The 23,467-nt window shown below is 44.4% G+C and overlaps 1 protein-coding gene across 1 annotated transcript in view; it reads right to left on the bottom strand.

Annotated features, from left to right (window-relative positions):
* Positions 1-23,467, bottom strand: part of AHI1 (Abelson helper integration site 1) — a 665,760-nt gene that overhangs the window by 447,555 nt on the left and 194,738 nt on the right. Inside the window, exons 10-11 of the mRNA XM_086925781.1 lie at positions 15,517-15,657; positions 12,179-12,311 (exon numbers count right to left, since the gene is read on the bottom strand). Coding sequence (XP_086781907.1) covers positions 12,179-12,311; positions 15,517-15,657 — 274 coding nt within the window. The remainder of the gene's footprint in view (positions 1-12,178; positions 12,312-15,516; positions 15,658-23,467) is intronic.

The raw sequence follows: 23,467 nt of genomic DNA, 5'->3' as shown, positions 1-23,467 counted from the left end.
TGGGGCAGCTGGGTGCAGATTGCAGGGGCCCAACGTTAGCCAATTGGGCCTTTGGTCAGGAGCTGCTTATGAGCAGGCCACTCAGGTGTGGGAGCAGAGCTCCTGGGGTTAAGATCAGCACTGCAGGGGTCAACAATCAGCACAGGAGCTGCACCACCAGCATCTCAGAGGCAGCCGAGTACAGAGTGCCAAGGAGTTGTTGGGTACCCTGTGGATTTCAATGGAGATCTTCAGTTTGAAGAAAAGTCTGCAGGTTCGGGCATGGAGGCTTCCTGAAGGAGACCACCAGCAACAGAGGTAACTTGGGTCCCTGGGGGATGCCTGGATACTGTCATTTGGGGCATGCAAGGCCGTGGGGCATTGGGTGCAGGGGTGTCTTTTGGCATCTGGTCTTCTTACCAACTCAGGTCGGGGGGAACCTTCAGGTTGAGGCTGCAGGCGTCGGCCTGAAGCGCGAGGTAGGTCGGGGATTACCAGATCCCAGGTTACGATGACTGGGGAGACCTATCATGGTGTTTGGCTACTTGATCTGACTACCAGATACTTGTCCCACGTGGTCTGTGGGAACTACAACCTCACCCAAGAAAGAGAGGAAAACTTGCTGGCCAGGGAGACTGAGAAAGTAGAGACGCGGTTGAAAGCCCTTTCCGTGGACATGCAAGGGGCAGATGGCAAACTGGGGTTGGCTAGGAGCCCTACTGTCCTTAAAGCATTCCAGCGCTGAGTCAAAAGTCTCTCTGAACAGACAGGCGCTATCAAAAGGCATGTCCATGAGCGAGGCCTGGATATCCCCCAGAAAGCCAGTGGTTCTCAACCAGGCATGGAACCTAAGCGCCACTGACAATGAAATTGCTCTGACCTGAGAGACTGTCGTATCCAGTCCACAACTTATGGCGAACTTGGCTGCATCTCTCCCATCAGCAATTGCTGGAGAGTATGGCTCAGGCCTCCTCCGTGAAAATGGGCAGCAACGAAGTCCCAGATGGTGTGGAAGCATCTGCCCGCAAGGCAAATAGTGTTCACTGACCATAGTGCCAGGCTGGTGGAAGAGAACATCCTCTTCCCAAAGGTGTCCAGCTTTCTGGATTACCTATCTGGTGGAGTGGTAGGGAATGCGTAGGGGTTGATTTTATAGGTAGAGGCCTGGGCCACCAAGCTCTCCGGGGTGGGATGCTTTGTGAGGAAACTGGGGTCCCGTGGAGAGGGGAGATGGTGGCAGGCAAATGTACTTTGGAGGGACAGGAGCCTCTGTGCAGAGCAAGGACCAGGCCCAGGCCTAGAGTAAGAGGTCAGTAGGTGCTTTATTTAATGGGAGTAAAAGTTTGGTGGGGGCAACTCCCAGCTGAAGCACCTTGTCAAGACGTTTGTCTTGACTGCCACAGAGAGTAGCGTAAGGTCTAGGACTTCAGTCCGCTTCGCACCACCATTGCAAATAAGGCACTCTCCTCCGTAGCCATGGTAGGGGTGAGACGAGGCCAGTGACTGGGGAAGTGTTCAGTCCACTGGTGTCTGCCAGATCCTCATACTAGGTGTTCCTCAGGATCTTCTAAGAACTGGAAACCATAAAGGTCCACAGACCCCTCCCATTCATCAAACAATCCAGGCCTTTTGTAGGATTAAGGTACTGGCTCCGACATGGGTAGTCTGCCCCCGGATGGTGCAGGCATTGGACAATGCCCATCCGGCTCCATGTCGGAGTTGGGAATGATGATGGAGGCGGTGTCCTTGCCGAGCATCAGTGGGGTCAGTACTGGTGTGGGCATGGGGATAGTCGAGGTTGCTCGACCGGCACCACTCCAGAACTTTCTGTGGATCCCTGTAGTCTGAATGGTTCAGAAGGCAGGCCAGCCAGCCGGAAAACCAGTAGGGGCTTTCCCCAACTCATGGGACCAGAGGGCATTCCAGAAGGTCTGGGCCATCCAAAGATAAGGTGCATAGCCTCATAAAAATCTTTTAGTTGAGTGAGGTTTGCTCCAGTTCCAGGAAACTGAGGGAGGCGCAGTGATGACCCAGGCGCAGGCTCCACCACAAAGCTAGGCCTCGAGTGCCAACAGCATCGTAACTCGTTTGAAGTCTTGCACTTGCGCAGTGACGTCAAAGACCTTTTTGACATTTACTTCTTTTTTTGTGGGACTTATTAGACTTACCAGGTGACTCGGAGTGGTACAATGATCACTGGATTTAATTCCATGAACGATCTCAGGACCTTTATTGCGATTGAGATCTGGAGAGTAGTGGGGTCGGTCAGGAGGCGAGGAGCTTGAGGGACCAATACTGGAGCGCCTTAGAATGTACAATGTGGCAATCCTCACACGTCTTAGCATTATGATCACGCTCCTGACACCAAAGGCAAACCAAGTATAGGTTTGTCACTGACATCTGATGATAACAGGTGCCACATAGTTTGAAATCTGACTTTCTGATGGACCTCCTCACACCTCACACCAGGAGACAAAGCCTTGAAAACATCTTTGACAAAATGTTGAAAAAGGTCGGTTAAAAAGTGGGGGTAGCTCTCTCCAGATTTGTGCTGACTGGCGCAGAAAGAAAAGAACTGGCATCCGTATGCCTGGATGGGCCCGCAGGGGTACTGTTCACCAAAGATTTCTGGATCCAGTCTGGTGCCTGGGTAACACTCTAAGGTAAGGCATCTGTGGCTAGAAGTCCCTATCAGATCATTCACTGCCCTCTCTGCTTCCTATCCATTCTGCAGACACTGCACTTTCTGCTGTGCCCATTCTTCTCACACACCGATTGTCTGCCCCATGCTCCTTCTGAAAGCACAATTCCTTCTGCTCCCTTTCTGCTCACACACTACCCTCCACCGCATCCTGCACCTTCTCCTCAAACACTGCCTATCTTCCAGTACACTGCCCTCTACTTCCTTCCCTTCTGTGACAAGCTGCTCAAACTGTCTGCCCACATACTGCCCCTCTTGCCTACCTCATCTGAGGACTCATTACTGTGTCTGGTCCCTGGTGCTTCTGTTCTCGCATTGCTCCGTTGCACCCAATACCTTTTCAAACAGTGCCTTTCTGCTTCCTGCCTCTTCTGCCTCAAGTTAGCCCTAACTACGGTCTCTGCTCCCTGTCTCCTCCAACCTGCCCTCTTTCCTTTTTCCCATTGAATATTCACACTACCGTTATGCTTTGTTTGCTCTAAGCTAAACCTTTCGTTTTTTTGGCACATTGAAGTAGCATTTAGATGTGCAAAAAATAATTTTAGAATATCAAAAACATTCTTTACAACTATGTATTTTCCACCTACTGCTCTTTCATCAAATCGCTCCAAGGAAAGACCTTCACACCCCTTCTCCTCAACACCTCCTAAAGTCAAACAAAATTCCCAGGTGCCCTTAAGACGGGTCAGACTGTTAGCTGATCTTACCAACTTAAGTCTTATCACCCACTATCATGCATAGGAAAATTCACGGAGGATTCAGTTGCCAACTAGCAACAGGAGCACATCAGCAAGCAAAATCTTGTTCAGGAATACCAATCAGGCATCAGACTTTGCTGCAGCAATGAGACAGGCAAACTTAAACAAGTATACAATTTCCTTCTCCTCAACAACAGGAATGGAGTACAGTGGAGCACTCCAGCGAATTCCTCTCTTCCATCATCTTAAACCTCTACATGGAACCTATTGGTTCCATTCCTGCAGACCGCAGCATCGACATCCATTAATGTGCAGATACCAAACTCTACCTACAAATATCCTCAACTATGACAAAGAGAGACTCAAATCCTGATTCAAGCTCATCCAATCTTGGATATAAAGTAACTTCTGCAAGCTAAACTCACAGGAACTGAATCTTCCTTTTTACCAACAGCACAAACTGCACAATGCACTGCACGAGGGGTCTATGAACTGGGCTGTTCACTGTTCATTTGAGGTTCATTTGTAATCTGCCACATCATTGTTAAAGCATGGTAGGTGGAAACAAATCAACAACATTTTATAGATCTGTAGCACAACCTACTTCAACTTACCACAGAATTATAAAATAAATCCTCGAGGCCTAGCCATCTCTAATTATTCTTTGCGCGTTTTAAAAAAAGCTGGTCAAGGTGCAGCTGTGCCCGTCAAATGTGTCTTGCCGGTTAGTGAAGCTGTGGTATCCTACTGTTTCCCCAATGCATGGTGAGGGCTTTTTCCTCCCTAAGTATTCCATTGAGGTGGTATGTCATACTGATGATGCTCTGGGTGGAATGTTACAGTTCAAACAGGAGAGAAGATTGTCATGGAGTGAAGCTATTCTAAAGAGGCTAAGGTGAAGGATGTAACACGAAATAAACAGCCTTTATTTCATCCTATGCATGTGTCCTCTTATTTATATTGGCGACGAGGTAGGGATCCAAACCCATGCGTGCAGTGAGATTTTTGAGAAAAAAGGTATGGATAACATCCCCTTATGAATAAGAAAGTGGGTGGTTGCTTTGCAATAGTTCAATTTTTGAATGGAGTATGTTCCTGGGGTAAAAAATGACCTAGCTGAATGTTGTTCACATCTAGTAAAAAATAAACATATTTACACGAGATGATGAGGAAAAGGAGCTCTTAGAAGATGATTATGTGGTGTGTCTCATTATGGATGGGGTGATTAAAGAGAATGAGTGGACTACAGAAGTGGGTACGGATGAAACCCTGAAGGCAGTGATCAAAAGTATCAAGGTTGATTGGGAAAAAGGTGGTAAGATTGAGGAGCCAGCGAGAGTCTTCAGTAAAATAGGAAACAAACTTGCCATTCAAGGTGGGTTGCTGTTACGAGGCACAAGACTAATTCCTCCTAAACGTTTGAGAAAACATCTAGTAGATTTTACTCATGGTGGTCGCCAAGGGATCTCCAAGACCAAAGACATTTTGAGACAAGCGTATTGTTGGCCAGGAATGGACATTCACATCGAAAGAGTGGTGAGGGAGTGTGTGGGATGTAATAGGAATGACAAAGTTTTGAAACCCAGAGTACAACCCATGAAAATAAGAAAGCTTCCCAGAGAAGCTTGGGAGGAGGTTGCCGTAAATATCTTGGGTCCAATCAAAATATCTAGTGCGGACAAATATGTGATTTTGCTGTTATACATGCACTCAAAGTGGCCTGAAAATGGGTTGACCAATTCCATTGAAACGAAGGATGTGGTGGCTTTCTTGGAGTGCATCTTTGAGAAAGAGGGCTTTCATTCAGTCTTGTTATCTGACAATGGAGTTCACTTTGTCTCAAAAGAAATGTAGACTTATTTGGATGGCAGATGCATTAGACACAGGAAAACATCCCTCTATCACCCAGGAGCCAATGGTATGGTTGAAAGGTTCAACCATGTGTTGTAGGAAACCTTCCAGATGGCTCTAGCCAATCAGAAATGCTGGAAAACAGAAGTTTCCAATAGGGTAAAGAACTACAAGTTCACACCCCATTCTATGACTGGGAAGACCTGTTTGAACCTTTCAGGAAGAGGAAAACAGGTACTTTTCTGTGCCCATGCTGGGTGCTGGACAAAACCCAGGTTGTGGAGTTTTTAACGGATGAGAAAGAGAAAGATGTAGTGGAGATGAAAGTTTCGATGTCCGTAAGGTTCTAAATGTCTTCATCGCATGAGAGTGATTAACGTTTTCAAGAATGCTGATAGAACGGAAGACCATTGGGTGAGGAACCTTAACAAGGTGGCCAAGCTGACCAGGGATTTGTTTAAGGAGAAAGAGTACAAAGAAACCCCTAAGGTCAAGGTGGATCATGAAGGGTCTGATGCAAGGAGAAGCCTTAAACAGGTGGTTAAACCCACTTATTTGCAAGATTATGTGTGATTTTATCTATTTTTCTTCCAGTGTTTTTGTATTATTTTCATATTTTGTGTTCATTAGACCACATTCTGTGCATAGGTTTTGGGCAACGTTGTGGGGAGAGAGATGTGTGGTATCCTGCTGTTTCCCCAATACATGATCAGGGCCTTTGGAACTCGCCTCCCTTGATATTCTATTGAGGTGGTATGTCATCCTGATGATGCTCTGGGTGGAATGTTATAGATCAAACAGGAGAGAAGATTGTCAAGGAGTTTAGCTGTTCTATGGAGGCTGAGATGAAGGATGTTCCTTGAGAAAACAGCCTTTATTTAATCTTATGCATGTGTCCTCATCTTTAGGAAAACAAAAATCACTATTCTAAAATCAAATGTGCTATGTAAATTAAATAGTACACTTCCATTAAATAGGTGAATACAGTTTATTTTACATTTGGAATTACAGGCAAAATAAGCTTCAATAGTATTTAAATACGCCAATGGTACTTAACCTGTGGTCCTGTGACCTCTTGGGGTCTGCGACACCTACTCAAATGGTCAACGACTGCTTAAAAAATCATATATTACGGATTAATAAGATGTATATCAATAAAGAAACATAATGTAACATTTTACCTTTTAAGATGTTCTGTAAATGTGAAGGGATTTGAAACTCAATGCTAAAAATTGAGTTGGTATCCTCAGATTGATTAGTGAGAGCAGCAATGTCAGTGTATCAAGCAGAATATTGTAAGTACCATGGGTGGACTCAAATAAATTTAGTAAAGCTCCTATCATTCCATTAAAATAATTTTTTATGTGAATTAAGCAAAATATTTAATAATTTGTGCATTTATTTAATGAATGTTTTGTGGTTCAACATCAAAATTGCTCATAACCGGGTCCCCAGATTCCAATATGACTCAGTAGGGGTCCCAAGATTTCAAAAATGATTAAATGGGGATGTACATAAGTAAAAAGGTTAAGAACCACTGTGCTAGATCACTTCATAAAATTTAAAAGCTTTAAGGCTGTTTCACAAAAGTATTTAGAGTATGGAAAGTAGTACTACAGGAGAACTCTTACATGCCTTTGTCTATTAGCTCAAAAATGTCTAACCTCCTGTTAGTAAAAGTGCACAGAGGTAACATTCTTTCTACCTCTACAAATTGCATATGAATAATCTCTTATAAGTCCCACTTTATCCTCCTTTTAGATATTTTGGGGCAGATTCAAGGTATGTAAGAGTATGTTAAAGAGTACCTCAGGAGTACTAGCTCAATACAAAGACTAGCTCAATACAAAGTTGGTCCAGCACATTTATACAGAAAATAACCAAGTTTTATATACACATATTAATCATTCAAAGGCAGAATCACTGGTCTTGTGGAAGCTCATTCTTTATTAAATCTTCATTTAAAAGTCTGTCGCCATAGCCAACGCGTTTCGTCTTTCACGGACTTCTTCAGGGCGAAAAGAGTCTGTATCATAGAGTGGTCATAAGCCAGTTTCAGTGTGTCCTCTATCTATCTCAAAAAAGTTTTTAAGTCCGCCTTATGATAGTGCTTCCTCTAAATTGATTGTAACTAGCTTTCACGTTGGCGAATAACTTCAATGCCATTACGGAGGAAGCCACGCCATGGAGCCGGCTAATATCTAAACCAGAACGACCTACTAAAGGAATGATTGTTTTTGAAGTTATTCGCCAACGTGAAAGCGAGTTACCATCAATTTAGAGGAAGCACTATCATAAGGAGGACTTAAAAACTGCTCACGTTCAGGTCATATGTGTTGTTCCTGTGCACGCACCTAATTTTTTTTGCTGCAAACAGCACGTAATTATGCGACTTAGCATGTTAGCGTAAGTTCGGGAATTTCGAGTAACAAGAGTAACACAAAAATACAGAAATTACGTGAGAATAAGCTGCTGTAGTTGATATTTTACCTGGGCCTACCAAAAATCATACAGCCCATCCAAATGAGAGCCCTGTGGAGTGTGGTTCCTGTACTACAGCACCAACTGCAACCTCCACCTCTCCTAAGGCCATGCTAGGGAGTACTAGCAGCTTAAGATGACAGCTGAGAATAAAATCTTGGTGCTAGAGCCTCAGGTCCAGAGCACAGCCCAGCTTCAAGTGTGCTTTGAAGTGCAGCTAAAAGGAGACTTCTTGCTAAAATATAATTGAAACCGGAGCCCAAGAGTCTCACAGAAGTAGGATCCCAGGCATGTGTTTGCAGTCTGCCCATATCTTTTGCTCCAATAGTATTTGTGCTATTTCTGCTCAAACATTTGGTGTAGGAGGTACAAACCATCCACATGAAAACTCCACAGACATATTTTCATTGCACAGTAGAAATAAAGCAATCTGAAGCTTTGCCTCAGCAAAAAAGTTTCTCTTTAGGAACGAACAAAGGCTTCATATAACTGCCCATAACATGGGTTGTTCCCTCAATTTGGTAACAAGTAGGATACCGAGGGCAATCAACAGTATATTAAGGCTATGAGGAAAATCAGAAAAAATATTCCTAGTAGAGAATCACTTTGACAAATATGCGTATGGAGAAAATATCTTATCTACGTATTCCTGAAATTTCATAAAAAGTTTACTGTTGCAGGAGCTAGGGTTTATCCTGGTCCACAGAGATAACTGTGGTACTTGTAGAAAGCTGGATCATTATATAGTATAACAAAAATTAGGTGCACTGTGTAGATTCCAGGTATCCCTTACTAGTGTACAAGCACTTGCTTTAACAATCCTCATGGCGGTGTATTTGTGTTAGTGTGGTTGTGCAGCCTTAGGCTTAACAGAGGGGAGTATTAGGTATTTGTTGTACACACAAAGTCAACAAATGAGATACACATTCAATAAGGAAATTCGACACCAATTTATAAAATAAAACATATTTTTGTATAATGTTAGACACAAAGATCAGGTAAGTACTTTTTGTGTTATTGATTTTCGGATTTGAGACATGTTATCCTTTGGAGAAACATGTACTGCAAAGGGTCAATTGCACACAACGTGCTGTGCAGGACTATTCTTCTGGACTTAAGATAAGTAAGGACCAAGGACGAAGAAAGCACCAACAGTTCAAGTTTACCTGTTCGGAGATGTCCGGGTGCAGAGGTGCTTTTCGCTGTGGGAGCCTTGAGCACAACACGTTGAAGTCAATGGGGAACAGTACCTGCACAGAAAGGCTGCAAGTGGGGACTAGGGGGACTAGGCCGGCAGAACCCAAAGGGGGGCTCGGCTCTTGAGGGTCTCTGGACAACAGAGGCACCACTGGTTTATGTGAGCCTGGGCTGGGGAGCTCCGGTGCAGAGGTGTTTTATCTTGCGGGTAGAAAGAGTTAGAAGCTCGCAAAGTTCTTGGGTGACCGGGAGAGAGGGATGAAACAGGGCAGCAGGGTCTCCCTAAATGATGCTCTTGTGGATCCCGAAGTTCTTCGTCGGTTGGTCGGTGTGGGAGGTATCCGGACTAGAGACGTAATAAGCCTTGGTAGCTGCAAATGCTCTGGTACCCAGTTATTGGTGCTGGGTGACTCCTGGAGGTCCTGATGTCTCCAAGCTTCGCAGGGGACAGACAGATCTGACCACCTAGAGCAACAAAGACCTCTTTCTGGAGTGCTGCTCCCTCAGTAGGGCCGATAGCCAGCAGGACACTGGACCAGGCAGATGATTGTCGGTACCTGCAACTGCAGGGGGTTGGATCCTCCACCCCAAGAGAGATGCTAACTGGTTGTCAAAGTGCTGGGTAGTACTCCTAGCATTGAAGAGGGTTTACAGCTTTTGAATGAGCCGGGTCTTTGCAACAGACGAGGTTCCAGCAGTTAGGCAGTGTTTTGCACCAAGTTTCTGGTCCGTCCCCAATTCTTGCGGTGACTGCTCTTCTTTTGTCCTCTTCATTTCTCAAGAAGTCGAATCTGAGTTCCTGGTGTCAGGGGGCCACTAATTACTCAATTTAGTGGTGTTAAGGGACATGAAGGTTAGTAGCCAACGGACTACTTACCCTTAGGGTCACTACATCCCCTATATGACCACTTCCTGTGGGGAGTGGGGTTAATCCTGCCCCAGATTTCCTAATTCCACCAAAACCAAGTTGGTGGGAGCCATCTTTTGTGGAGCACATCAGGTAGTCCACTTTAGGGGTGTGACAAGCCTGGTGGTGCAACATGCCTACTGGCATAGCTAATTTTCCGCCTGTCCTGGTGCCAAATGGGCCTCAAGGCAGGGGCTGGCATCTCCCAAGTCTGTGGCAAGCTGAGTTCGCATATCAAAGGCAGCAGGGGCTTTGAAGCCCCTGCTGCCTTGATATGCCAAATCACTAGCAATCCTGCTGGAGGAGGTGTTAACACCTTTCCCCCAAAGCAGGCATTGTTTCTGGTCTCGGACAGCGTGGTCTCTCACCTGCAGGGGGTCAGAAACTAATCTGTGGTGGCAGGCTGGTCGATACCAGTCAGCCAGCACACCAGATAGTGGTAGGTTTTTCAGGGGGCACCCCTAAGGTGCCCTCTGGGTGCATGTCATAATAAACCTTGTACTGGCAACAGTACAGATTTATTAGAGCAAGGTGTTTGATACCAAGCACCACAGGTTTCACTAAAGCCATCATGTAGTTGGGGAACTCGTAATGACCAGTGCCCAGTGCTTAAGATGGTTTCCCTCTTTATTTGTGCCATCTAGTAATTGTATAAGACATCACTGGGGCATATGTGCTCATATAGATTTGCCCTAACATGTAATATAATGCACCCTGCCTTAGTGCTACAGGGCCTGTTGTAGGGGTGAAATTCATATAATACCTGCACTGACTTGGCATTGCACACAGAGAATGTGCCATGCCATATTCTCACTCATGGTTTGCACCATGACACGCAGTCTGCAATGGCAGCCTGCATGCAGTGTGTGTGTGGGTCCCTTATGATGGCATAAGGCATGCTGCAGCTCTTTGGGACCCTCTTTAGTACTCATGCCCTAGGTACCAGGGGTATCATTTACTAGGGACTTATAAGTGTGCTAAAGTCCTTCTCAATTGAGTTTCGATTAGACTTTAACTAGTTTTACGGCAAAGAGCATGGCACTGGTGTCAAATTAGCAGACCTGAATACACTGTCAAAAACCATTAACTAGTAGTCAAAAAGGGGCAAAACCTAGGGGGGGAGGGGGCATCAGCAACAAAATGATAGTTTCCTACAGTACTAAAAAAAGGAGAAGCCGGAGGATCTGCCTCCATCTGCTGACCCTTCTTATGTTGAGGCCTTCTAGTTGGCCATGGTGGAGATCACAAGGATGGCACCACTACCCTCTGGACCAACCAAGGGGATGGGGGAGGAAAGGGGGGAATTGATAAGAGAAATGGGGGAAGGGGGCATAATTCTACAGGTGTGGCAACTGCAGCTACTCCGGTCCAAGACTACATGGCCCCATTGGAGCCATATTTGAAGAAACAAGAGTCTCCTCAACTGTCTCCAGAGATGATTTATTTGCATCGATAAAAGCTTTTAAAGTCCGCTAACAGCATCCAAGAGGTTTATGTCTGTTTTGGAAATTAACTCCTCCATAGGGCCTACATATTTGCCCCTTTGGAAGAACTTTTTGGATAAGATGCTTTGGAGATGCTCACTAAGATTATTGTCAAATAGAGTAACAATTCAGTTACGGACAGCCTCCTCACAACACGGATGCTGGTCCCCATTTGGACTTTAAAAAAATACCACCGGCCTTGATACATCTTCAGAACATGGCATCCCTTATTGTTCTGAACTTCTGTGGCATGTAAAGCAACGCAAAGACAATGGAATTACTAGTACATGTGGTGAAAACAAAATCCAACATTCTCACAGAAATCCTGCAACCATTGTCATCGGTTTTAAAATAATTGTTCCTTGTCAATGGGGCACCTTAGGGCCCAGCTTTTGATGCCAGGGGAGGTGGGGGGACCTTTTTGGGTTCAGCAGGGCACACACAGATCGCCATAGACCAGTGGCATCTGTTCTACGCCTTTTTTGCAGACCTAAAGTACATACATATCTAAACAAAAATCCCTTAATTTGATATAAAGGATATTCTGGTGCTAATTCAGGAAGTCAAGTAAACTATCTGAAGACTGACAACACTCTTTAGTTTTATTTGTTTTACTATGTTGTAATTAACTATTTGTATACATTCCATAAACTGTGACGTGACTGCACTTTTTTTGTTCTCCTGTGTAACTATTTTATTCACTTATCTAAATTAAGTTGCCAATTGAATTGAAATGATTAGTGCTACTACTGACTTTTTGTGCAATATGCACACATCACAAACCATAAATGTACGCAGTATGTCATTAAAGATGCCAGGGACATGCTCAGTTCGGTGCACCTTGAAATTGATTATAACTTACAAAAAACTGGATACTTACAAAAAACTGGATACTCTTCCCTGTCGGCGCATGCTGCGGCCAATGTTCGTCCATCGTGAGAGAAACGGATGCTGAAGCACCCCTGCTGCCCAGCGCGCAGTGAAAATAGATGCTTATTTGGGATCCTGCAAGCCTAGGTGACACAAAATAGCTTACCATTAGAATAATTACATAGCGAATTGGTCATGCCAACAAAATGGCAGCACTGTGTTCTGTCTTTCTTAAGACAAAAGGTCTGATGTATCAGAGGGTTTTATCCATTCTGTGTCTATAGAAAAATCTGCTGAGGCATCAGGCTCAAAATAACTTAACTATAAACTTAATACATCCTGCCTTTAAATAACTGCATTATAACTTAATCTGGTCTTCAAAAGGCTACTGAGTTCCTGGATTTAGAATCTCTGTTGGCATCAAGGTATAGGAAGGCATGGAATTTATTTTTTAATTCAAAACATTTCAGAGGCTTTAAGGATTAGTGTATATACATGATAGTGTGTTGGCACCATTGACAAAGAAAAGTGACCTCTCCTTGGTTCCAATCCGTTTTTCCTAAAGTACCACCCATGCCTAATCAACTGCACGAGGAAGGAAACCGTTAACTAGCACTGATAGATGGCCGAACTGGAAGCCAGTATTGGCTCTAGAAACATGATCCAACCTTCCCTAATCTGCAGGAGCCTGTGACTCCAATGGGGCCATGGTGGGGTCTGCAGTCCATCCTTCCCTGAAAGCCGTCCTCTCGCCCAGACCAACCAGGAAAATGTCAGAGTGACAGAATGGCCAGTCCAAATGCCCAAGATTTACCCTGTTTGTTCATGTTAAGATAAATGCCCCTCGGCCCTGGAATTAACAATACCGCAATACCGCTAACTCCAGTGGGAATGGAGCGAATGGGGGGGAACAAATGTGCTTTAAAACAGCTCTTACTTAAACCACCTCTTTCCACTCTAACACTTAGCTGCCAAGGTTTCAGATTGCTATGTGTGACATTTTCACAATTTTAGTGCAATTATGAGTGACATTTCAACGACTATGAGTGACACTTTCATTTTAACAAAATCAAGCAATGAAGACTAGGGAAACTTATAAATATTGGTAATTACACCCATTTGAGCAACAAGAAACTCTAAGAAGATTTTAAAACTGTTGCACAGTGCCATAAATTGAAGGGCACTTATCTGTGAATGTGCGAGGCGCTCTGCTTCTAAGTGCCTCGCATCACGCTGCTTCTGGAGACCTCCAGCCCTCCATGGGTTCTGGGGCACTCTCTCTGTCCAATCATGACTCTCTCTATAACTGCCAAGTTTTCAGTTTGCTTATGTGTGGCATTTCCATGATTTCAGTGGACTTAGGAGTGCCATTCTACGGCCAGATCATTGACACTTTGAATGACCATTATCTTCTAAGGTGCTCATTACAATAAATGGCTTGCATAGTTAAAGTGCTTTCTCAGTCGCAGAAGCAGGGGATGTCATAGCACTGTATATAGACAATTCACTATGCCCTACTGCGCCAAGCAGGATTCAATTATTTTTCTCACCTTAAACACATATAGACGTGAGATCTGAAGGAAGACTGTATTAACCAAGTGAGGTTTCACATATTTCTCACTGATTACTTGAACTTGCATTTATCTTTCATTTGAGGTGTGCGCTTTAGATATGTAAAGGTGAGACACCAATTAAAATACATACAGAATAATGTAGTGCTGTTTAACCACGTCTTTGCCCAAAGCTCTGAGTCTGCCAGCATTGCTGCTGGACCCGGGACACGGAAGACTGAGGCTGAGTCAGTAGAGAAGTGGCCACGTGCTGGGGTGCACTGGGGTGCATTATAGTTTCTCTGTGCTGCCCTTGAGGGTCATGCCACACTGCAGGCTGTTGTCTAGTGCTGCTGCCAGGTTCCAGTGAAGTCACCGTACCTGCAGTGACAGCTGAAGGCACACTGGCTCCTCCTGACGTCAGTGAACTCGCCGCGTGGTGCTGGGTGATATACATTGGAACAAGCACCACTCTGCAGCTCAGCAGCAGCTGAGCCAGAGAGACCTCAATCATGCCAGGAGCAGCTATGTGCGCGCTGCCACTCAGCCTGTATAGTACTTCATTATAGCAGGCTCTAGGCTTGACAGATGAGGAGGTTCTATAAGGCGTGACATTGCATTTCAGTGCGGTGATGCGGATCATCACACTGAAATGCGTTAATGTCACGTCTGATGCGTGATACTTGGCAGGCCTGCTAACATGTATGAGAGCGCCAAAACTCTCCTGGAGAGTACAAAAAGGCTCCTCCCTCCGGCTCTCTTGTTTAACATGTACCTGCACCCCGTTACCTTGCTAATTTATCCTTTGATTTTACTTTCTACACCTGTGCAGGTGATTTCCTGTTCTTGGTCTAGCTGGACCAAAGGCCCCAACTGTACAGTCTATAAGTTGCACCCATTCAATGCAGTTATAGACTGCTGGATGCAAGATTGTGGGTTAAAGCTCAACAGGTTCAAAGCCAAATGTTCTTTATAACTGCCAGTCCACAACAGAGGCCTTTAGTTTTGTTGACCGTCTAATCTGGGCCCTTGAACACGCCTCTCTTGCAACATTAGAAGCTTTGGTGCCATGCTAGATTCAGAAATTCTACATTACCTCTCTCCCGCAGACAATTAATAGTCAGCATGTGTTTTTCGATGTTACAACACTCTACCCACAAAATGTCATATGCTTCGGTTATGACATAATTAGTTTAAGTAGGAATAAGTGGCCCAATTTCAGAAGGGCCCGGTGAACATCAGTTTTTGTTTATGATACAGAGATTTCAGCTGCTGAAAGCAACCACAATCTCTATATAAAAAACGGAGGCACTAAAAACCTAACGAGTCCAACTGTAATACTGTTTTATCTGCTGTTTCTGTCCTCTGTGCAATCTTGAGCTCAGTGTGAAGACGCCATCTTGGTAATTAATGTGGCCCTTGGCACATACCAATCATAATTAAATACTGTCATCATGAGAAACATAATATTAATTAATCAGCAACACACAGAAATATTCTTATTTATGACGTAGTAATGCATGAAAAACATAGTAGAAACACCTTCACAGTTAACAGATTCCCAAAGGTAGCATTTGAGCAATACAGTCACTTGACTTTGATGTGGCTTTTATACACTGCTACAAAGCTCTGATTTACAATCTTAGCTTAAAAGAAGCTATAGGTACTGGGGTATAGCCTGATCATTAGTGTATCTTACTGCGGCGGACAACTTAGGCCACTCCACTGCATCTCCTGCATCAACACACAGCTAGAACATTTACAAGCTTGTTTTTAATGATAAGTACAATGTATTTACCTGCCCAGGAAATCTCATCCACTTTACAATGTCCATCTTTTTCTCATCAGAGTCAAATTCGCTGGTTGCACTCTGGAGGCCACCAAAGGAAGCACCCTGATCCTGCTGTACAGTAGTCGTTGCTTGAGAATTGCCTCCTCCCTACAAACAGAATAGATTCAGGCATCCTTAAATCCAACTGTCCAATAGCATAGCAACATTATCACTGTATCTGTAACTATATGTCATATTACTGAATGGTTTTAAACAGTGCAACACATACAATTTTCGAAGGCATTTGAGGGATCGTGTAGCTTATGACCAGGTATTGGGTAGATCCAAAAGCTGAAACATACTCGAAGAGGGAGTAGGATGCAAAACTGTCTGCCTCAAAAAGTTTCTGCATTTTTGTACTCTTACTTAACCTTTGCTGCTAGATGATGCAACACTTTTTCTCTTTTACAATGCAGTATAGTTCTATCTCCTACTGATGAAGCTTTTTTGGTTAGTATGTGTTTTCACTCACACTTTTCGCATGCGCCCTGCTCTTCCGACATCTACCTTCTAGTTGTGGGCTAGCGCACAGATTTTTCTGTTAAAGGAAGAGGAGGAACTCCATGTGATTTTCTGAGATGAGGGATGCAGGGTTGTCATTTAGTTGTGTTATTTACACCAGTGTATTCAGATTTCATTACGGTACTCTCACCAGTCTTCTGTAGTGTTATGGTTGGTTGCCAGTGTCTTTCATCATGAACTCCCTGCAAGTGGTCATACCAATGGCCCATGATTCATCCAACTGTCCTAACATCAGGCATTTCAGTGCTTCATACCATGTAAATTCTTCTGTTTTCCCTCCTAAAAGGAAATTGCCTCAGCTGTAAACCAATCTAAATCTGAAGCAAGCATGGGTATGTGTACTCAGGTGAATATCGTTTTCTATGTATGAGTATGAAGTCTCTCCAGAACCAGCCTATGTAAATGCTCAAATCTTGGACAGGCAATCAATCCGTTCTTTACAGGGTTGCAGGATATAGTCTCAATGGCAGGTTAGTGCACAACTGTCCCAGGTGGTGGTAGCGATGTGATGAGCAGGGTATGGTGTTTCACGTTCTGGAGTGATGTGGAGTGGACTTTTTCAAGATAATATGATGTTACAGATAGTGGGTTGATGTGGTATAGTGTGGTGTAGTTTGGTATGTTGAACTATGCTGTAAAACTGTCAGTGAGTTGTGCCACATGCTAAAAACTGTAGAGTAAGAAGAAAGTGGGAAACTCAATCTACCCGTGGAGGCTTGGGAAATATAACTATTGGTAGGTAACTGCGCCTACAAGGGATTTCATTCAGAAAACTCAATTAAATCATATGCACAAACAACTGAGTTGTTGAGCCCCAATTTGTAGCTAACACATGAAAAATCTAAAAATCAATTTGTTCATTTACAACACGATAAATCTACATTAAACAATTTCAAACACGGGTGTGAATTTCTCAAATTATAATCTCTTTTAATGTGAACAAACAAGACAAAGGGTTTTACAAAATGGTAACTAAACACAATGACCGAGGTTAGTGAATCATATACAGAAATTAAAACATCTATTCCAGAGTACTGTCATAATGGAAAATGAATCTGAAGAAAACAGAGAACAATTCCTTGGAAAATAAATCACTGGGAAATAGATGAGAATGTCAATGTTTCGGTCTTGCCGACAGATATGTCCGTTAGACCATCTTCAGGACGATGAAAGGAAAGTTATGATTGACCCTTATGCTTGGTCAAGCAAATATATTGAACCAGGAGAATCACAAGAGATGTTAAAAACTTCCAGGTCACATACACCGGAATAGTAGTTTATTCAAAGGCTTGGTAAATATCACGCGAGCACAACAATCTTGAAACAGCAATCCGAAACAGCGGTATCTCTGAGGAGCATTGCCCCACACGTGTCGCTTAATGGAAGCGAGTGCCACTTTAAGCAAATCCTTTTGGATTGCTCTTTCAAAATTGTTCTGTTCGCTTGGATACTTACTAAGCCTTTGAATAATCTGGGCGCTTATGCAGAACTCTCATCTATAGATTTTTTTCCGATTTTGTTGTTGTTTTCAGCTCGTGTGCCAACACGCAATTGTCGGAAACGAAGATCAAGTGTGTGGCAGTAATAAAAAGTAGAAAAGGAAATTCGATCGACTAATAAGGCTTAAGAATTTTCTTCTGGTTCATTGAAAGGGCAGCGCGCCGGAAAAGGTATTTACTTTTATCGTACCAAATGAAAAGACTTGAGATTTTATCAGCAGCGCTTCAGTATCAGAAGCAAATTCAGAGTAGAGGTACTTATTTCTTAAAATTAAGACTCTACCATGTTTTATTAAAAGTGATACAAGAAGTAACTCATCGCTGATGAAAAGACTATAAGGAAAGAGAAACTCAATAGGTAAAATTACTATTTATTTTTAAGACTGCAACAAGAAATTAAACAACAGTACTGTTACTACTGAGTGAGTGATTCTGTATAGATCGATACAAGTACAAAGACAAAAGAAAGTAGAAAGACAAGAAATCATTTCATCATTTAAAACAGAAGCAAGAGAAAATACAGACCAAGAAAGCAGTCAGAATGCATCTTAAAGTATCAAGTTCCGACTTAGGGCCTCATTAGGATGGCGGACGGACCTGCGTCTGTCCGCCACCCCCGAGGTGGAGGGACCGTCCAAAGGGCAGCGGCGGTCCCTCCGGTGCAATTAGGATGTGACCGCCACCCTGGCGGTCACATCCTGGATCTTTAACCTTGCGGCGGGTGCTGCTTGAAGCAGCACCCGCCGCAAGCAGCACCCGCCGCAAGGTTAAAAAAGCATGTTTTACATTTACATGCACAAAGCGGCAGGCACCGCGCGGTGGCTGCTGCTTTGTGCATGTAAATGCAGGGGGTACCATAGATGCCCCCCATGTGCACCACCCACCCCCCTTCACCCTGGAGGCCCGCAACGGGCCCCCAAAGAAAAGACCGTATGCCTTTTCGTGGCGGCATTGCCGCCGCGGAAAGGCATGTCCCAATGCAAATCCTAATATGGCTGGCGGTGTCTGATAGACACCGCCACCGTATTAGAGCTTTTCCGCCGCGGTCTGCGGCGGAAAAGCAGCGAACAGTCTTCCCATCTGCCGATGACCCCCCAGCCATCCTAATCTGGCGGGGTGTTTAGAATCACCACAGCGGTAAATCTGCATCCTCCGGCCCGGCGGTGGCTTCCGCCGGCCCGGAGGATGCGGATTCACCGCTATCCTAATCGGCCCCTTAATTAGGAGAGAGGCTCAAGCCTTGGAAATATAGGTTAAAGATAGAAACAGATAAGAATTATAAATAGGAAATGTAAAGGTTTAGTATAATGTAAGGATATTGTATTTTTCTTTTGTATTTACAGGTACATTCCTACACCTACCCTAATCAAGATACATAGAGAAGGTTGAGGGAAGCAGAACGTCGACCTCTTCAAGGCAGTCACTCTTGTGAGTTTCTCCACTTCTCCTTTCCCCCAAACTGTTGTTCAACGCTGGCAAGTTTTCTTTTGCAGGCGCGGACAGTGGTGGGGAGGAATTGAGACTTAGCTTCAGCTCCTGTGGAACTAATTCAGGTACTCTGACAGCTTGAAGTGCCAATGTAAAATCCACCGGAGATGAAGATAAGGCTTGAGGCACCATTTTTGATGGGATACAAAAACAGCTACCTAGCATTATTGAGGAAAATAACACCTTAAGAGAAGAGATAAGACGTTCCCAGTACGAAACTCATCATGTTTTGCAGAGAATGGATGAGGTAGTGGCAGGAACATCTTTACCAAGTAGCTCCAAAACTTTTAAACAACCTACTTCCCAACCAGATTCTGAGGTAGCCACTCAAGTAATCCATGCAATATCTCCAATCATACCATTGGGCACTCCTGAGAGGTTTAGTGGAGATCCAAATAAGGCGCAAGTGTTTTTGACACAATGCTCATTACATTGTTTTTGTAAGCCAGTGGTGTTTTGTCAAGTGCAGACTAGGGTGGCGTTCATGCGGTCTTATTTGAGTGGCGATACGGCTGCCTGGTCAATGCCTCTTGTTTCCCCTAATGATCCAATACTGTATGATTATGAAAAATTTAAAACAGAATTCCTTAGAATTTTTGATAGGCAACCTGCAAATCAGGCAACAGACAATGAGTTATTGGATTTAAGGCAAGGAAATTGCGATCTTAAAGCTTACATTGCTCAGTTCAACAAATTAATTGTGGAGACAGAATGGCCAGAAAATAAAAGGGCGGCAATTTATTTTTGTGGGTTTAAAGAAGAACTGAAAGATGCATTGGCTCAAATTCCTATGTGACCACAAGAAATCTCAGAACTAATTGATTTAGTTTTACAAATAGAGCATCGAGTCAGCGAAAGAAGAAGTGAAAAGAAAAGAGACATTCGTCCTTTCCCTGCTCGGTTTGATCGCATTCGAACGGAAGTTACAAAACCAGAAACATCTTCGAGTGAAAAACCTATACAGATTAGATCGATTAGGGGTCCTCTTTCTAAAGAAGAAAGGTATAAGAAGTACTAAAAATCTGTGTATGTACTGTGGAAATGCAGGACATTTTGTTAAGGATTATTTGCAGAAATCCAAATCAAATTTTTCAGGAAAAGATCAATCCCATCAGTAAGAGGAGTTGCTCACATGGGAAAGAAGGAAGAATCAACTCCAGTAATTGAACATGTGGCCAACACTCTTCAATCGGTGGCACCTCATCTGATTGTTTCCCTGACAGTCAAATTTAAAGAGTCAGAAATTAAAGAAGTGTCAATAATGATAGACTCGGGAGCGACTGGCAATTTTTGTGATCACAAATATTTTGAACAGATAGGAATACAATCTATTCCTAAGAAAGTGTTTGAAACTGTTCGTGCAGTTGATGGAAATAATTTAACATCAGGACCTATCACGAAGGAAACTGAAACTATTGAATTGTCAGGCTTGAGTGGTCATCGAGAATATTTGAGATTTAATTTAATTGATGCTCCTCAATTTCAAATTATTTTGTAGTTACCTTGGTTAACGGAGCATGATCCAAGAATAGATTGGGAGAAACGTACTGTTGAAATGACTTCATTGTTTTGTAAACAATATTGTTTTCATGTTAGAGAAAAGAAGTCTGAAGAGTCACCAGCCACTAGATTTGTTTCACAATCGAAATTTGCCTAGCTATGTGTTAGAACCTGGGTTGGTACATTCCATCCACCCCTTCCCTTTGACCCTTGTTGGATTCTCCCACTGTGAAGCTCACTATGGAATGTTGAGGTGTTCTCCAGTGAGGAGAGTGGATGACCAATAAATGAGTTGTACTTGTTAGAACTGCGTCCTGTGTCTTCAGTACCCATCATACTTCCAACACTGGCGACGGAAACTGTGCGGGGGACAGTGGTGGTCATCTCCCCCTTGTGTGCTCTCTCCATACGGAAGAAAAGAAGAGATCGAAGTAAGCTTGTATTAGCGAGGAACCTGTCCTTCCCTGTACTAGATCGAGAAGAAGCTGCGGTTAGCTTTGACTTTCCCTGTGTTCCTGAGTGATTTGAGCCAGAGGTGAACGCGAGGGTGTGGCCCCCTCTGAACCGTTTAACAGGAGATGGTGTGGTGTCCATGCGCAGCCCTGTTATCACCCCGTTTTAAGTGCGTACCTGTGTTGAAGAAGGCTGTGAGCAGTTTGTCCGCGTGGCACGCTAATCCATTGGTCCACTGCAGCGCTGTGATCTCTACCAAGGTGTTTCCACTCCATTCAGCGGTTTGAAACCTTACCGTGAGCCTACGAGGTTGTGTAAATCTGGACATTTGCGGCGTTTTAGAAGCGTTCACTCCGACGACAGAGTGCGGCAGACGCTGTGTGAGGGATTTGTATCCGCGAGCGGTGTCTCAGCCCTGCGACGCCTCAGAGGGTACCAGCCCGCCTACCTTGTGTGAGTCGGCGTCATCGAGTGCATCCGGGGCCTAGCAGTGTTTCCTTCCAGCGCCTGCGTCTTGGTTGAGGTAACGGGAAGCATCGTGAGCAGTATCTCACGTCAGCGTCATCTCAGGCCACAACAGCCCGCCTTTCCTGTCATAAGCCTCCAGACGGAACACATCCAGGGCCAAGCAGTGTTTTATGAGGAAGTGTCCGTCAGTGTGCCATTCCGGTGCACCCTGCGTTGAGGGCCGGGTTTCAAAGAGTCAGGAAGCGAGGCGTCCATACCTGTGTGATTTTGCCGGTACATACCGAGGTAACTTTTTCTGACTTGCCAATTTAGCCTGCAACGTTACTCAAGAGGAGGCTGTGGAAAGGGAGTTCAGTGTAACCTACACTGCCTGCATTTGCTTTGACTGAGCTTTCCGCCCTGCTTTCAGAGGGTCTAACCTCGTCCAGCTCTCCTGTGTAAAGTTCGAGTGGTGATCTGAGGGGGCGTATCTTGGCACCGTGCTAGGTCTCCTCAGTGAGTGGAGGGCTGTCAGGCTGTCTGCGTAAAGCAGGGAATTCAAGTATGTGACAAGACGGAGCTGGTCTTGCCCCGAGGAACCGCAGAGTTGTCGACAGGAAGTTCCGGTTCTGCCATCGGGTGTGAGAAGGAAGACTTAGAAGCACAATCTACTTCTCGTGTGAATTGGGAGAAAATGAAGTAAGGCATAAGTTCTCCATTTGGTCACAGAGCCGTACAAGTCTATGTGGTGAAACCTTGAAGCTGCGTGAGGAGAAGGGAGCGGAGCTAGGAATGAAGTCGCATTTGAAGCAACGCGAAAGGAACTGATTTGAGGTGAGCGACAATTGTTTGAGGCACGAGTGAGTGACAGCGTTGGGAAGATGCTTTCCCCTGACTCCCAAAATTAATGGAGGCGTGTAAATGAAAGTCTCGGAGAATCGAGAAAGATTCACATATTCAATTGGGGAAGGAGAGAAACCGTAGGGGACCCAAGCTGGACTGCATTTTGCGTTGAGCCTCTGAAACACTGTGAGGCGCGTGGAGCGTAACATAGGGTGCCGAAGTCTTATGATACTGATCGGAGGCAGTGCATGGTAGCTGTGTGAAGAAAAAATAATCTACTGAAGATGATCTAAGTGGGGAGTTCCCCCCCTGTAGCCACTTGTGAATCTGATCGGTGGCAGCGCGTGGAAGTTGGTGTGAGGTGAGTTCAAAGGAACAGAGGGAGCGAGGCAAACCTCAGGGTTCCGTGTGATGAACTTATTCGAAACGGCGTGTAGAAGCAGCATAAGGAATTCTCAGAAATGAGGCAGCACTGGCTAGCGGTGTGTGGAGATTTCAGGAGCATGGCAAAACCTCAGGGTTCTATGTAGTAAACTTAACCACAGCAGCGTGTTGAAGCAGCGTGAGGAAAATTTCAGAACTTTGACAGCGCATGGAAACGGTTTGAGGAGATTTCAGAGGAACAGAAGGTGTGTGGCAATCCACAGGGTTCCGAGTAGAAAACCTAAGTGTGGCAGCGAGTTGTGGCAGCGTGAGGAAAGCTAAGAGGGGTTGATAGTGCAAGGAATCCTTGTGGCAGAATCAATACAGTTGTGATGCAGCTCGACGTGAAAGGGACAATTATCTCTTTGCATAAGTGACTGAGGACTTTCAGGGTCCCAAACCCACAGACGGCGTGAGCAAAGCATATTTAGAGAGTAAAGAGAGTCAAGCTAGGCAACAGTAAGCGTAATGGGAGAGTGACCTTCAAAGTAGAATCCCAGTGGCTGTTCTTGGCGCATCTCTTTTGACCATCCCGGGGACGCTAGTGTGTCCTACTGAGCTCACCCTTATCGCCATCTTTCTGATTAGGGGAACAAAACATTTTCACGTGAATTCCAAAGTATAGCTGCACATTCAACATGAGTGGGGCCAGAAGTATAATTTTCTGCCACCAGTGCCGTTTATGGAGAGGGAAGAAGAAAACGTTGCAGAATGGAGCGAATGGAAAGAATATTTTGAGAATT

This window comes from Lissotriton vulgaris, chromosome 6 (assembly GCF_964263255.1).
Source record: "Lissotriton vulgaris chromosome 6, aLisVul1.2, whole genome shotgun sequence".
Lineage (NCBI taxonomy): Eukaryota > Metazoa > Chordata > Amphibia > Caudata > Salamandridae > Lissotriton > Lissotriton vulgaris.
Note: the sequence above shows the minus strand (reverse complement) of the source record. Positions and strands in the feature narration are given on the sequence as shown.